Source organism: Puma concolor, chromosome B2, assembly GCF_028749965.1.
Source record: "Puma concolor isolate L17-30 chromosome B2, mPumCon1.1.hap2, whole genome shotgun sequence".
Taxonomy (NCBI): Eukaryota; Metazoa; Chordata; class Mammalia; order Carnivora; family Felidae; genus Puma; species Puma concolor.
The window spans coordinates 145,430,220-145,444,914 of record NC_141671.1 but is presented as its reverse complement, the minus strand read 5'-3'; the positions used below and the strand labels follow the sequence as shown (position 1 = coordinate 145,444,914).

General features: G+C 41.4%; 1 protein-coding gene across 4 annotated transcripts in view; it reads right to left on the bottom strand.

Annotated features, from left to right (window-relative positions):
* Window positions 1–14,695, bottom strand: part of FNDC1 (fibronectin type III domain containing 1) — a 107,595-nt gene that overhangs the window by 17,907 nt on the left and 74,993 nt on the right. For all 4 annotated transcript variants that reach the window (XM_086708252.1, XM_086708255.1, XM_025925619.2 and 1 more), the window contains 3 exons: window positions 5,057–5,125; window positions 3,321–3,479; window positions 1,015–1,245 (listed from right to left, as the gene is read on the bottom strand). In XM_086708252.1, coding sequence (XP_086564378.1) covers window positions 1,015–1,245; window positions 3,321–3,479; window positions 5,057–5,125 — 459 coding nt within the window. The remainder of the gene's footprint in view (window positions 1–1,014; window positions 1,246–3,320; window positions 3,480–5,056; window positions 5,126–14,695) is intronic.

Sequence of the window (14,695 nt, the reverse complement as noted above, 5' to 3'; positions counted from 1 at the left end):
ACATTGCAGGGCTGTCATGCACCAAAATGTTCCATGGTTATGAATATAGCAGCCATTGGCACAGCCTTATATTGGAAATGCCCAAGCCCCTATAAATACCTCACCTACATTATTTATGCTAGGGGCATGAGTACCTGTGATTAGGGCACTGAGGTTTGGTTTCAGGTTAGGTGGAGGGTATATGATGATGTGATGACACCGAATTCTCCAGGGAGCTTTGGACAGCTTGGGATTCATATTAACAAGAGTATTTGGTCCAGAAACATGCCCTCTACAATTCTACAGGCATCGTGTCTGAATTAAGTCCAGAGACAGAGTCTTGATCCCAAGGTTGACTCTCACATGGGGCAGTGCACATTAGGAGGTTTTTCATCACGTGTGCTGCAAGATCTGATCTTACAAATGGCTATGTGGACTCCTCGGCCATTTGCAGGGTTATAGAATTTAGAGATATAACCATATTTTGCATATGAAGAAACTAAAGTCCAAAGAGATTAAGTAGCTATTTCAAGGTCTTGTAATCCATTCTGGGACTAAGATTCAGGACTCTAGACTTCCACCCAGTGCTTTTCATACTACTCAACAAAGTTTTCCTTCTTGCCTATATTTCATCCTTCTTTTTTTTTAATTTTTTTTTAACATTTATTCATATTTGAAAGGCAGAGAGAGACAGAGTGCGAATGGGGGAGGGGCAGAGAGAGAGGGAGACACAAAAACAGAAGCAGGCTCCAGGCTCTGAGCTATCAGCACAGAGCCCGACGTGGGGCTCGAACTCACGGACCGCGAGATCATGACCTGAGCCGAAGTCGGCCATTTAACCGACTGAGCCACCCAGGCGCCCCTATTTCATCCTTTTAAAAGGAGGCATTTGCATTCATCCATCCAATCCACCTATCCATCATCCATATATTCCTCCATCCATCCATCCACTTATCCATCACTTATTCATCCCTTATAGTCTGTATTTTCCACCTACAGATCAATGGGAACACTGAGCATCTTCCTTGGACACACCTGTTATCACATCTCCTGGGGTGGCTTTATCCCAGTCCACAATGACAAATGAGTGGCAGCCTTCCATAGCGACCACAGTGATGTTGCGCGGGGCATGTTGAGGGGGCAGATCACTCTTCCTCATGTCATTTGGAATGAGTTCATCCAGGCTATCCACTTGAAAGTGATCCAGAGCATCAGTCAGAGAGCATGGGGCTGATGGGTCTTTACTTAGGTATGTCACATAAGGAGCTGGAAAAGAAAAGAGATACCTAATTGTATTGTTGAAAGCTTCCTCTAGAGGCAGACACGTAATGTCTGCTCTATGGAGCCATCACTATTCAGTCTTTCTCGGTGAGACAGAGGCTCCAGACCTGCTAAACTCAGAAACACATGCCTAGCTCTCTTTAGTGGATCCATGCATTTTTATCTTCCAATCTAGTGGTTTCAAAAGATCCTGTTACTCCATGAACGTCAATGACTATGTCTTCAAAGTAATTTTGAAAGATCCCCAAACTGTAATTCAACATAGTATACGTCTGCAGCATTCCGCCATGTATATGCCCAGACATTTGGAAAGGTCAGAATTGGGCCCAGCTGACACTTAACTAGAGCTCTAGAACTCTCTCAGCACTATTCATTCCCTAGACTTACTTGGAACCAGAAAAAAAAAATACACTGATCAAGATGTACAGTTTCTAGCCTTCAGTCCTTGTGTGGCCTTCTGTAGAGCTTCAGGGATACCCATGACCACCTGGAATATCTATACAAGGTCAGGCCTGAACAGTCTTTACAACATTATTGCTAAGTACAGTAACAGTAACTCTCATTTATGGACAGGTTCAAGGTTTTTCTACACACGTATCTCAGTGGCTACAAGGGCCTGGGAATAAAGCAGGGCATAGACTGATACCTCATGTTTCATCTGAGCCACTAATGCCAAGAGGGCCCACAAAACAAGGGCCAGACAGGAGACTCTACCTCTAGCCACACCTCTTTATCATACATGCTCTGCAAGAAGACAGAAATGTCAAGGAATTGGAGCTGGAGCTAGGGCTTTATACATGCAAGACTCTCAAGTGCTTTCAGACGACAATTTCTAGTACTTTCTAAATGTTCCACTGCATCTTTTGGTACAGGCTCTCCTTCTTAGTGGCCATTGGGACTAAAAGCAATTTTTAGGTCCTCTATTTTCCAATAATTTGGATAAAATTAGGCCTTGAGAGCTTGTCGATGGATCTAACCAGGAAATCTGGGGGAGTAATCTACTATGCTTTGTAGAGTTACAGACATATGAAAATAGCCAGACAATAGCAAGCCTCTCAGTCTTCAGAAAAGTTCTCTGGAACAGCAAACAACAGTGCTGAAAGCATTTTCGTTTCTGTCGTAGAAGCACAGAGAGGAAGATCGGAACACTTGGTGAACTCAGCCAGGCTGCTTGACGCCATGATCCAGCATTAGCACTTGCCTCAGGAATGCTACCTCAAATTAATATTCTTGCTCTTCAAGCACATGAAGTTTAGACACTCAGTACTACATCTTGGCTGGTGACAGCCGTTCTCTGCTTATGGCAGAACATTTGTTTTGGAAACAGAAAAGTGTGATATTAGTTTAAGCTGTTGCCTGTCTCCACTTGGTAATATTTTTTTCCACTTAGTAACGTATTAATCTAACTGTCTCGTTAGTGAAGTTCATTAAGGGCATGGGAAAAGAAGACTCCCACAGGGACTGAGGCACAGTTTAGTGAAATAGTATTTCCTCTTGAAATTGTTTAATAGCTGAGAAAGAAGAATAAAGTAAGCCTCTAGAGCCCAAGTCCCTGAGGCTAATGAAAATCACAGGATACAATGGAAGAGAAGGAGCTTTGGTTCTGTGGTATTGTAAGAAGAACCATTAGCTCAATTCAGTAAGATGCTCGTCTTTTACGAAGAACTTAACAAGCAACACATAGGCGAGCCCTAGTGGAAGCCCCGGCTTGGAAATGTTGCTAGAACAAAACTAGTCATGTTCTCTGGTCCTGAAGGTGTTTAAAAGTGTTCCTTCCTCTTGGTCTACACGAGGCAGCCTCTCTAAGCTCTACTCTATTGGATACTGAACTTTCTCCTGCACACTTCCCTCTCCTGACTTCTGCAGAAACCAAGTTAACGTGTATCCAAGCAGGACTGACTCACTGAATCACCCCCAAATGGAAACTTCCCTCTGGGAAAGTTTCTGCTCCAAATGGGCTGCCTTGACCAGGCCAAGAAATTAGTTATGCTCTTCCTCAAAGTAAAAAAAAAAAAAAAGTTAAAACCCCATGTTTCTCTGATTAAGGAGGTTCTATTTACCAACAAATCGTTTCTTTCCAGCCAGATCAAACTCTTCTCCAGGAAAGGAGCTAATGGAGCCTTCTGTCGGGATGACCTCAGGGGCCGCAGCCGTGGTGGGAGGCCTGGTGGTGGGAGGCCTGCTGGTGGTTGGTGGGCTCGAGGTCTCAGCTTCATAATCTGAAATGATATGAAGGCTTTGCAGTTGGGAACTTCCAGAAAAGGGGCACCACGAGTGGCCAAGAGACACCTTCTTAACATTCAACTTGAGACTAAAACACTCACGCACACACCCAAAAATAAATGCTATGCCTGAACATAATTTGTTCCCAATGAAACAGTTATTCCTCCCATTTCAGTCCCCTTGGAAAAGCAGCTGCAGATAAAAGAAAGGAAGAGGAAAAGGAAATATATGTGAGCAGAAAAATGAGATTTTTGGATCAGAGCTGGACAGAACCTTAGAATTCATCTGGTTTAGCATGCTCCTGTAACTGGTCCCTGGCCATTCTCTGCCTAAGTAATTTTCTCTTTTAGAGTCATAGAAGATTCACATTAGACAATAAACTTGACTTTTTAGAAATTTAGAAATTTAGTCTTTCTGTGAATGGACTTTTTTTTTTTTTCTGGGGAGGAGGTGGGATTAATCCTTTAACATTCATTTTTTGTTGTTGTTGTTGTTGTTTATTTGAGAGAAAGACCACGCAAGTGGGGGAGGGGCAAAGAGAAAGAGAGAATCCCAAGCAGGCTCCTCACTGTCAACACAGAGCCCAGTGAGGGACTCAAACTCAAGAACTGTGAGACCCTGACCTGAGCCAAAGAAAGAGTTGGACACTTAACCAACTGAGCCACGCAGGCACCCCTGATCCTTTAATTTAAAAAAGAAAACGCTGCTTCCTTTCCACTGCTCAAATAAGAAAGGAGTTCAGTGTTTTCAAAGGTGCTAAGAAACTTTTCTTTTTTCTCTGACATTTGTTTTTTTTTCTTTCTTTTTGTTTTTTAAACTGTGGGATGAAACCACTATATCAAACTTTATTATGACTGCATCAAAGGTGACATTATTGTCTCATTGGTGGTTTAAGGCTACTGGAGCTACAGATAACAGCAGGCAAAGGAGCACAAAAGTGAGAACATCCTGAGTGTCAAAGGCCAGCACTAGGATGGGAACAAGATGCCCACAAGAAGTTTTTGCACTGCTGTGGCAACTTCTAAAATACACAGAACCATCACAGGGTCATAAAGGAATAAGAGCCCTGGTTACTTTTACGGAACGACTGTTCCAGACTCTATCCAAGGTATTTTGCATTCTTCTTCTTATGAGATTACCCTTACTTGAAAAGGTTCTGTGATAAAAAATCAACACCTCTATAGCACTGCATCTTTTACATAATTAGAAAAGAAGAGAAAAGGGGGAAATGAAAGGAGCTAAGAGAGGAAGCAGAGTTGTGGGTTAAACCAAGTGGGTTCACAAATTGTGGCCGAAGGAGAGGCCCAGACAAGCAGCTCCAGAATTCCTGGGGGGTGGGAGACAATGGGGGGCGCAGGGGCTTGTCTGGAGGCTGTATTCACATATGAAGCACACTGTTCTTCTTTGGATCAAATACGAATGGGGGGCTCACTTGGAAGCTGGGGTAAAACCACCTTCCTGAGCACTGCCATGCAGCTCAGAGTCTGAAGGAAACTCAAAATTGAGATCATCCGCTCAGTAATTAAAAGGAGAGAAATTATCCAAATCCAATCTATCTAAAACCAGGTAGTACCTTCGTCATAGATAACATACGCCTCTTCTGTGGGTATCGCTGTGTCAGTCTCCAATCCTGAGAAATCATCTAGTGAAGAAAGAGGAGAAAGGTTTCCTCTCTGCAGCTTGGAATCATGTCCAGGGCCCAGGGGGTCAGTCACCAGGCCAGGGCCGCTCAGCTTTCTCAGACGGGAGAGCATTAGAATGCTGACACCCAGAAATCCTCTCCTTCACACTCGGACAGGGGTGCTCAGAACGCCCCCTAGGGGTCAGAGGAAAGCCGCCTGCTCCAGCACGCTGGCTCTCCAACACAAAGCGCTTTCTGACCTTGCTTCCGCACACAGTGCCCACTCTCCAGCTTGCCCAGGCAGCTCTCAGGAGGCTGCGGGTAGGGCCCTGGCCCAGCAGGTCACAGGCCTGAGAACAGGCATTCTCAGAAAGCAGAAGAGTGGGAGACTGGTGCTCAGGATGGCAACAAAAATCGCCCCATCTGCGAACTCCCTTGTTCATCATGCCTTCATTCTCTCCAACCCCTGATTTTGCCACGCTCACATGTTTCGGAAGCAGGGTGATTTCCTGCCTCTCCTCCATCCTACCTTGGCAAACCACACCAATGTGAGTTCCCTGTGTTTCGCCGCTTCCCTTCTAACCTCCCCCCAGTCTCTGGTGGGGAGCCCACAGTCCAGGGCCTGTGAGATTCCCCGGTACCTGCTTCACCATTGAGGTGGTGACCCTTGGTGTGTTCTGATGGGGCCAATGAATGTCAGCAGGACAGAAATTGTAAATTACCATCCACCCTTCAGGGGTCAGGACTGTCATTTCAAGAACAACTATTAAGACCTAATTTTTCCTTAGGTCATTCCAATGTCAATATTCTTGGATCCAAGAGGAATTACTTCTGGGTTGGTTCAAATCAGACAGTTTTCAAGTTCACATCACCCAGTTTGGGCCCATCTTGCCATTTGTTTCTTTTGGTACCACTTTCTTTTCTGTGTCAATTTAACTTTTAAGAACATAGTCTTGTTTCTCCTCATTATTGGTTCAGATGTGTTTCTTCCATTTTAATCTTTAGCCAGATCAAAAATTAATAAACTGTATAATTTTTGCATCCCAGAGTAAGGAAGAAAAGGGGAAAGTACAGCATTTCCTTGCTGGATTCTCACTGTTAAGTGGAATTCTCAAGGCGCTAAAATATTGCATTATGTGCCGCAGGCCACAGAAATGATGCCTTTTACCTGCAAACTGGGATCACTTCTTGAATGAGTGTCAATTCAGTCTTCTGGCAAGAGTAAACATCCTACTGAGTGATTTAGTGCTCTTTTTTCCCCCTTAAGATCAAATAAAACCAGGCATAATTTTCCTAAAATAGCACCATCTTGGTTCCAAGTAATGGAAACTTCCAGATGTCAGTGTATTTAAAAAAAAAAAAACAACTGACCATCAGGATTTGTCCCACCTGATTGCCATTTGGAAGCATTTGGAACTACATAAAACTAGATGCTTTGTAAGTCAACTCGGCATCAATATCAAAAGCTTCCACCTCTTCACATAAAAGAGCTACAACTGCCAGCCGCCAGCACGGTGGTATGGTTCATTCTCTTGAATAGTTCATCCAAATGGTCATGAAGAAAACACGAGTGCAAGATGTCACCAAAGAATTAGGGCCTCAGCTCCAAAGATATTTAACAAAACTATTAAAAAATTCTGAGTAGAAATTTCGAGTAAAGGTAAAATCTATTTGAAAACCAACAATATTTGTAAATTGCACAGTTGGTCCAGCTCAAGTGAATTTCCAACTATTCTCCTTATGTTTTCTGTCCTGAGAGTGAGGTGTGGGAGGGTGGAACAGCTTTCCATAATGACTGATGTTTTTCTGAAACATGCACCAAGATCATGTTACAAGTGACTGAAGATGTTCAGCTGGCTCAACATTTCCACACACGCATGATATCATCTGATCCACTGTAGAAATGGAACCTGAAAAACAAAGATCACTGGCTTTTACTTCTCAGTTAGTAAAACAGAGAATGCCTATAGCTTAAGATATTGTTTAGACAGACCGACCAAACATGAATAATTAGACACCATGAAGAATGTGAGATGAGGCAGAAGACATTGCCTGCACTGCAAGGAGTTTATTCTCTAATGGGAGGGTCATATCAAGCAAAAAAAAAAGTGTGTGTGTGTGTGTGTGTGTGTGTGTCTGTGTGTGTGTCTGTGTGTGTCTGTGTGTGTGTCTGTGTGGGGGTGTGTGTGCATGCAAGTATGGAGAGAGAGGGAAGAGTAATAGCAACAAAACACTGCAAATGAACATATAACATGCATTTGTGCTTCCACGAATATACATACACACACATATGGCATCCATAACAAATAAGGAAGTACTTAAACACTGCTTCAGTTATTGGAATGATTGAATGACACCAGGTTATTCCTACTATTTTTAAGCAGTATTTTAAAGGAAAAGGGTGCATGATTTAACTAGGGCAGTCAAGACTTTGGGATTGGAAAAGATGATTTAAAAAAATTTTTTTTAATGTTTATTTTTGAGAGAGAGAAACAGAGCCAGAGTGGGCGAGGGGCAGAGAGAGAGGGAGACATAGAATCTGAAACAGGCTCCAGGCTCTGAGCTGTCAGCACAGAGCCCGACGCGGGGCGAGATCATGACCTGAGCCGAATTTGGCTTAACCGACTGAGCCACCCAGGGGCCCCCGGAAAAGATGATTTGAAAATTAGAGGGCTAAAAACAAAATTTTTGGACTTTTCCAGCAGAATGTGATAACAAATGGTCACTGGGTGGAGGGTGTGAAGTGGGGGTCTTGAAGGGAAGGTAATCATTCAGTGATCACTAATGCAGGTGATCATAAGCACTACAAGAGTGAGCATTTCAGGCTACCAGGCTGCAAAATGCCATGACCAAAATATTGTTTGCTAAATACTGGATGTGTGCACATGAAGCCCCAGTGCTTATGAATGTTCATTATGGACGGCACTAAATACCACAAAAGAGAAGATGCATGAGAAAAACAGAAACTTGAGAGCCAAATAAGAGGCAGGGAAACAGGATACAGGTGATTCTGCAGTTCATTTGTGAAGGGGAGCCCTGGGACTGTCCCTCAGCTGACATCAGAGTCTTTTACTGAAAGCATCTCTCTGCTCTCAGTGTCTTTACAACATTTACAGAACAAATATCAAGGCTACTACAAGGTGTTCCACCAAAAAATGACAAACTTCATTGCATTTCATATATAATGCATAGAATTTTCCAGAGTGATTGTGACCATCTTTCAAATTACAAGCCATCTTTAGAAGCTAATCCCCACCCAAGATGCTTGCTCCTATGCCTCTCTCCAGCATTGGCCCTGACAAGTTTCATTCCAATGATGAATGAAGCAGGGACTATGCTTGGTATCCCCAGGCAAGTGGAGGCTGGTGGAAGGAAGCCCAATAAAGAATAACAATTTGAATATGGGCCAACAGGGCCAGCCTATAGATGGACAGAATGAAGCAAATATAAGACGTGTGATGAAGGGAAGAGGCAGATGATGGCAGAGAAGGAGGGCCCTAGGCTTATCTCATGACTACAACTAGATAACTATCAAATCATTCTAAAAACCCCAGAAATCGACCTGAAGACTGGCAGAACCAACTCCACAGCTAAGGAGAGAGAAGAGGCCACATTGAAGAAGGTAGAAAGTGCAGAGATGCAGCTTGGGAGAGAAACAGATAATGGCTACTATGGTGGAGAGGGAACCGTGGTTGTGGAGAAGGATAAGAGACAGACTAGCACACAGGGGAGTGCATGGGAAAAATGAATCCTCATGGCAATTGCCTTGCAAAGAAAGAGAGCAGCAAAATTTCATGACTTCTGGAAACCAGCATGGCTTAAAGCCTGGAGGTATTTTTTTTAAGTTTATTTATTTATTTTTGAGAGAGAGAATGGGGAAGGGGCAGAGAGAGGGGGGTATGGAGGATCTGAAGCAGGCTCTGCACTGACAGTAGAGAGTCTGATGTGGAGCTCGAACTCATGAACCATGATATCATGACCTGAGCCAAAGGTAGATGCTTAACTGACTGAGCCACCCAGGTGCCCCTTAAAGCCTGGAGTTTTAGAGGTCAGTAGGCTTGACTCTGAGATACCTCGGAGGACATTGAGACTGTTCCTGTAGAGAAGGCTAGACAAACAGTCCATGGACATACAGCATGAAAACAGTGATCTGAAAAGCACCTGAAGCACACAATGAGGAGGTTATTCACTCATCTCAGAGCACATCCCAGAAAGACAGCATTCACAGAGAGACCTCTCCAGGAACAAAGGAACTGGCAGGTGCCATTTTCCTTCCCCAACCCTCAGCATAAGCACAGGCCCACCTGTAGGAAGCAGCACAGTGTAGACACTGGTTACTTAACTTGCTTATGCCAAGCCCTGCCACCCACACTCTGGAAGAACTGCCCTTCCCAGTCACAACTGCCTCAGTCCTAGCATGGTGGCCCCCTCCACCAGAAGACCAACCCAAACCCCTGCCAACATCACATCTCCTGTCCCAGGAGTTTTGCAGGGACTTAATTCTACAGCAGTGGTGACAGGTCTCATTTCACAAGCAGACCAGAGCACACCTAGTCAAAACTCACCACATTCAGGCCAGGGACCAAACACTGCCCACAACAGGTGGAGAGAGCCACTGCAGATGGCTGGCCTGATGGATAAAGTGGCCAGGAAGCAACAAAAGAGAACATGCAGCCCACATTGGAGATACTCCCAGAAGTGCCAGACCCTGGGGAATAGGGAACACTGCACTAAAGGCACTACAGGAACTCTTCTTCATAAAGCCATTACCCTTAAGAACAGGAAATGTAGCTGACTTTCCTAACACAGAGAAACAGGCAGAGAGACTAAGACAAAATGAGAAGGCAGAGTAATTAGTCCCAAATGAAAGAACAGAACAAGGCTACAGTTGGAGATTTAAGCAAAACAGATATAAGTAACATGCCTGATGGAATATTTAAAGCAGTGATCAAAAGGATATTCATTGGACTTGAGAAAGAGTGGAAGACATGAGTGAGACCATTAATACAGAGATAAGGATCACAGAAATAAAGAGCTTGTTAAATGAAATGACAGACATGCTTCATGGAATGAACAGCAGACTGGAAGAAGCAGAGAAATGAATTAATAACCTAGAAAACAGAGTAATGGAAAACAATCAAGCTGAACAAAAGATGAAAAAAATAATTACACAAAATGAGAAAAGATTTAGATAACTCAGTGACTCCATCAAATGTAATAACATTTGTATTACAGGAGTCCCAGAAGAAAAAAGAGAAAAAAGGGGACAGAGAATTTATTTGAAGAAATAATAGTTGAAAACTTCCCTAATCTGGGGAAGGAAACAGTAATTCAGATCCAGGAGACACAGAGAAACCACCACCCCAACAAAATCCACAAAGCATATCCACACCTAGACATATTGTATTTAAACTGGCAAAACATGGTGATAACAAAAAAATATTAAAATCGGCAATAGAAAAGAAGACAGTTACATACAAAGGAAACCCCATAAGGTTATCAGAAGACTTTTCAGCAGAAACTTTCCAAGCCAGAAACAGGTAGCATGATATATTCAAAGTGCTGAGTAGGGAAAGCCTGCAGCCAAGAATGCTCGATCCAGCAAGGCTATCATTCGTAATAGAGGAGAGATAAAGAGTTTCCCAGACTGGGGTGCCTGGGTGGCTCAGTCGGTTGAATGTCCAACTCTTGATTTTGGCTCACGTCATAATCCCAGAGTCTGGGATCAAGCCCCACGTCAGAGCTCAAGTCTAGAGTCTGCTTGAGATTCTCTCTCTCTCTGTCTCTCTGTCCCTCTCCCCTGCTTGCATTCTCTAAAATAAATAAAATGAAATAAAATAATTTTCCCAGAAAACCAAAAACTAAAGGAGCTCATGACCACTAAATCAGCCCTGCATGAAATATTAAAGGGGACTCTTTGAGTGGAAAGGAAAGACCAAAAATGACAGTATGAAGGTAGGAAATGCAAATGCAGTAAAAATGAATATTTCTATAAAAACATCAGTCAAGGAACTTACAAAATAAAAAGATGTAAAATATTACACCATATACCTAAAATGTAGGGAGGAGAGGAGTAAAGAATGGATTTGAACTTAAATGACTATCCACTAAATATAAACTGCTCTATCCAGAAGATGTTCTATACAAACCTAATGGTAACCACAAGTCAAAAGCCACTAATAAATATGCAAAGAATAAAGAGAAAGAAATCCAAATATATCACTAAAGAAAGCCAGCAAACCATGAAAGAGAGAAAGAAAAGAAAGGATCAGAGAAAATCTTCAAAAACAATCACAAAGCAAGTAATAAAATGGCAATAAGTACATATCTATCAATAATTACTTTGAATGGAAAGGGACTAAATGCTGCAATCAAACGACATAGGGTGACAGAATGGATAAAGAACAAGACCTACCTGTATTCTGCCTACAAGAGATTCATTTTTAGACCTAAAGATACCTGCACATTGAAAGTGAGGAGATGGAGAAATATTTATCATGCAAATGGATATCAAAAGAAAGTCAGAGAAATAAAACTTGTATCAGACAATATAAACTTTTTTTTAAGTTTCTTTATTTATTTTTAGAGAAAGAGAAAGATGCAGGGAGAGAAAGGGAGAGAGACAATTCCAAGCAGGCTTTGTGCTGTCAGCATAGAGTCCGATGTGGAGCTCGATCTCGCAAACCATGAGATCATGATCTGAGCCAAAATCAGGAGTCATATGCTTAACCAACTGAGCCTCCCAGGCACCCCAGACAAAATGGACTTTAAAACAAAGACTGTGACAAGAGAAAAAGAAGGAGACTACATAATAATAAAAGCAACAATCCAACAAGAAGATAAAATAATTATAAACAGTTATGCAACCAACTTGGAAGAACCCAAATACATAAAGCAGTTCATACCAGAACTGGTAAAAATAAAATAATAGTAGAGGCCTTTAACACCTCACTGACATCATTGGACAGATCATCTAAACAGAAAACCAACAAGGAAACAAATGGCTTGGAATGATACACTGGACCAGATGGATTTAACAGGTATATTCAGAACACCTCATCCTAAAATAGCAGAATACATATTATTTTCAAGTGCACATGTAATACTCTCCAGAATAGATGACATATTAGGTCACAAGTCTCAACAAATTCAAGAAGATTGAAGTCATACTATGCATTTTTTTCTGACCACAACACTGTGAACCTAGAAGTCAACCACAAAGAAAAAAAAATCTAGGGAGACCACAAACCACAAATACATGGAGGTTAAATAACATGTTACTAAACAATGAAGGAGTCAACCAGGAAATAAAAGAAGAAATTTTAAAAGTACATGGAAAGAAATGAAAACACACACACACACCCCACAACGGTTCAAAACCTTTGGAATGCAGCAAAACTTGTTCTAAGAGTGAAGTTTATAGCAATACAGGCCTATATCAAAAAGCAGGAAAAAAAATCTCAAATAAACAACCTAACCTTACACCTAAAGGAGCTAGAAAAAGAACAAAAAAAAAAAAACCCAAAATAATAGAAGGAAGGAAATAATAAAGGTTACACAGAAATAATGAAATAGAAAGTAAAAAAACAGCAGAACAGATCAATGAAACCAGAGACTGGCTCTTTGAAAAGATCAACACAATTGATAAACTTTTAGTCAGACTAATAAAAAAAAAAAAAAAAGAAAAGAAAAAAGAGAGAGGACTGAAACAAAATCAAAAATGAAAGAGGAGAAATAACAATTGATGCCACAGAAATACAGAAATATAAAAAAGGATTATAAGAGAATATTATGAAAAATTATATGCCAACAAATGGGACAACCTAGAACAAATGGGTAAATTCCTGAAACATAACTTCCCAAAACTGAATCAGGAAGAAAGAGAAAATTTGAACAGACCAATTACCAGCAAGGACATTGAATCAGTAATCAAAAAACTCCCAACAAACAAAAGTCTGGGACCAGATTGCTTCACAAGAGAATTCTACCAAACATTTACAGAAGACTTAATACCTATTCTTCTCAAACTATTCCAAAAAAATAGAAGATGAAAGAAAACTCCAAATTCATGCTGTGAGGCCAGCATTACCCTTATACCAAAAAGAGATAAAGACACCACACACACACACACATACAAAAGAGAACTATAGGCCAATATCTCTGATGAACATAGATGCAAAAATCCTCATCAAAATATTAGCAAACCAAATCCAATAATACATTTAAAAAAATTAGTCACCATGATTAAATGAGATTTATTCCTGGAATGCAAGGGTGGTTCAACATTTGCATATTCATCAGCATGATACATCACATCAAGAAAAGAAAGGATAAAAACCATATGATCACTTCAATAGATGCAGAAAAAGCATTGACAAAGTACATCCATTCATGATAAAAACCTCAACAAAGTCAGTTTAGAGGGAACATACTTCAACATGATAAAGGCCATATATGAAAAACCCACAGTTGATATCATCTTTGATGGGGGAAAAATGACAGCTTTCCCCCTAAAATCAGGAACAAGACAAGGATGTCCACTCTCACCACTTTATTTCATTTCATTTCATTTCATTTCATTTCATTTCAAATATTTATTTACTTTGAGAGAGAGAGAGTGTGTCAAGTTGGAGAGGGGCAGGGAGACAGGGAGAGAGAGTCCCAAGCAGGCTCTGCACTGTCAGTGCAGGGCTCAATCCAGGGTTCGATCTCACAATCTGCGAGATCATGACCTGAGGTGAGATCAAGAGATGGACACTTAACTGACTGAGCCACCCAGGCGCCGCTCACCTTTATTCAACATAGTACTGGAAGTCCTAGCCACAGCAAACAGACAAGAAAAAGAGTAATATTTGTGAAGTGAAAATTATTTGAAATTTACAGAAACACTCCTTTGTGTACTCTCTATGCTTTTTTTTTTAAAGTTTATTTATTTTGAGAGAGAGAGAGAGAGAGAGAGAGTGCTCACAAGTGGAGGAGGGGCAGAGAGAGAGAGAGAGAAAGAATCCCAAGCAGGCTCTATACTGTCAGCACAAAGCCTGATGCGGGGCTCAAACTCACGGACCTTGAGATCATGACCTGACTTGAATAACCAAAGCACTCTTGAAAAAGAAAAACAAAGCTAGAGGCATCACAATTCTGGACTTCACAGCTGTTGTAATCAAGACAGTATGGTACTGGCACAAAAATAGACACATAGACCAATAAAGCAGAATAGAAAATTCAGAAAGAAACCCACCATTATATGGTCAGTTAATCTTTGACAAAGCAGGAAAGAATATCCAATGGGAAAAAGGCAGTCTCTTCAACAAATGGGTTGGAAAAACTGAGCAGCAATATGAAAAAGAATGAAACTGGATCATTTTCTTACACTGTACATAAAAGTAAATTCATTAGGGGTTAAGGACCTAAATGTGAGACCTGAAAGCATAGATATCCTAGAAAAGAGCACAGGCAGTAATTTTTCTGACATCGGCCATAACAACTTTTTCTAGAGAGGTCTCCTGAGTCAAGGGAAACGAGCAAAAATAAATTATTGGGACTACATCAAAATAAAAAGCTTCTGCACAGCAAAGGAAACAATCAACAAAA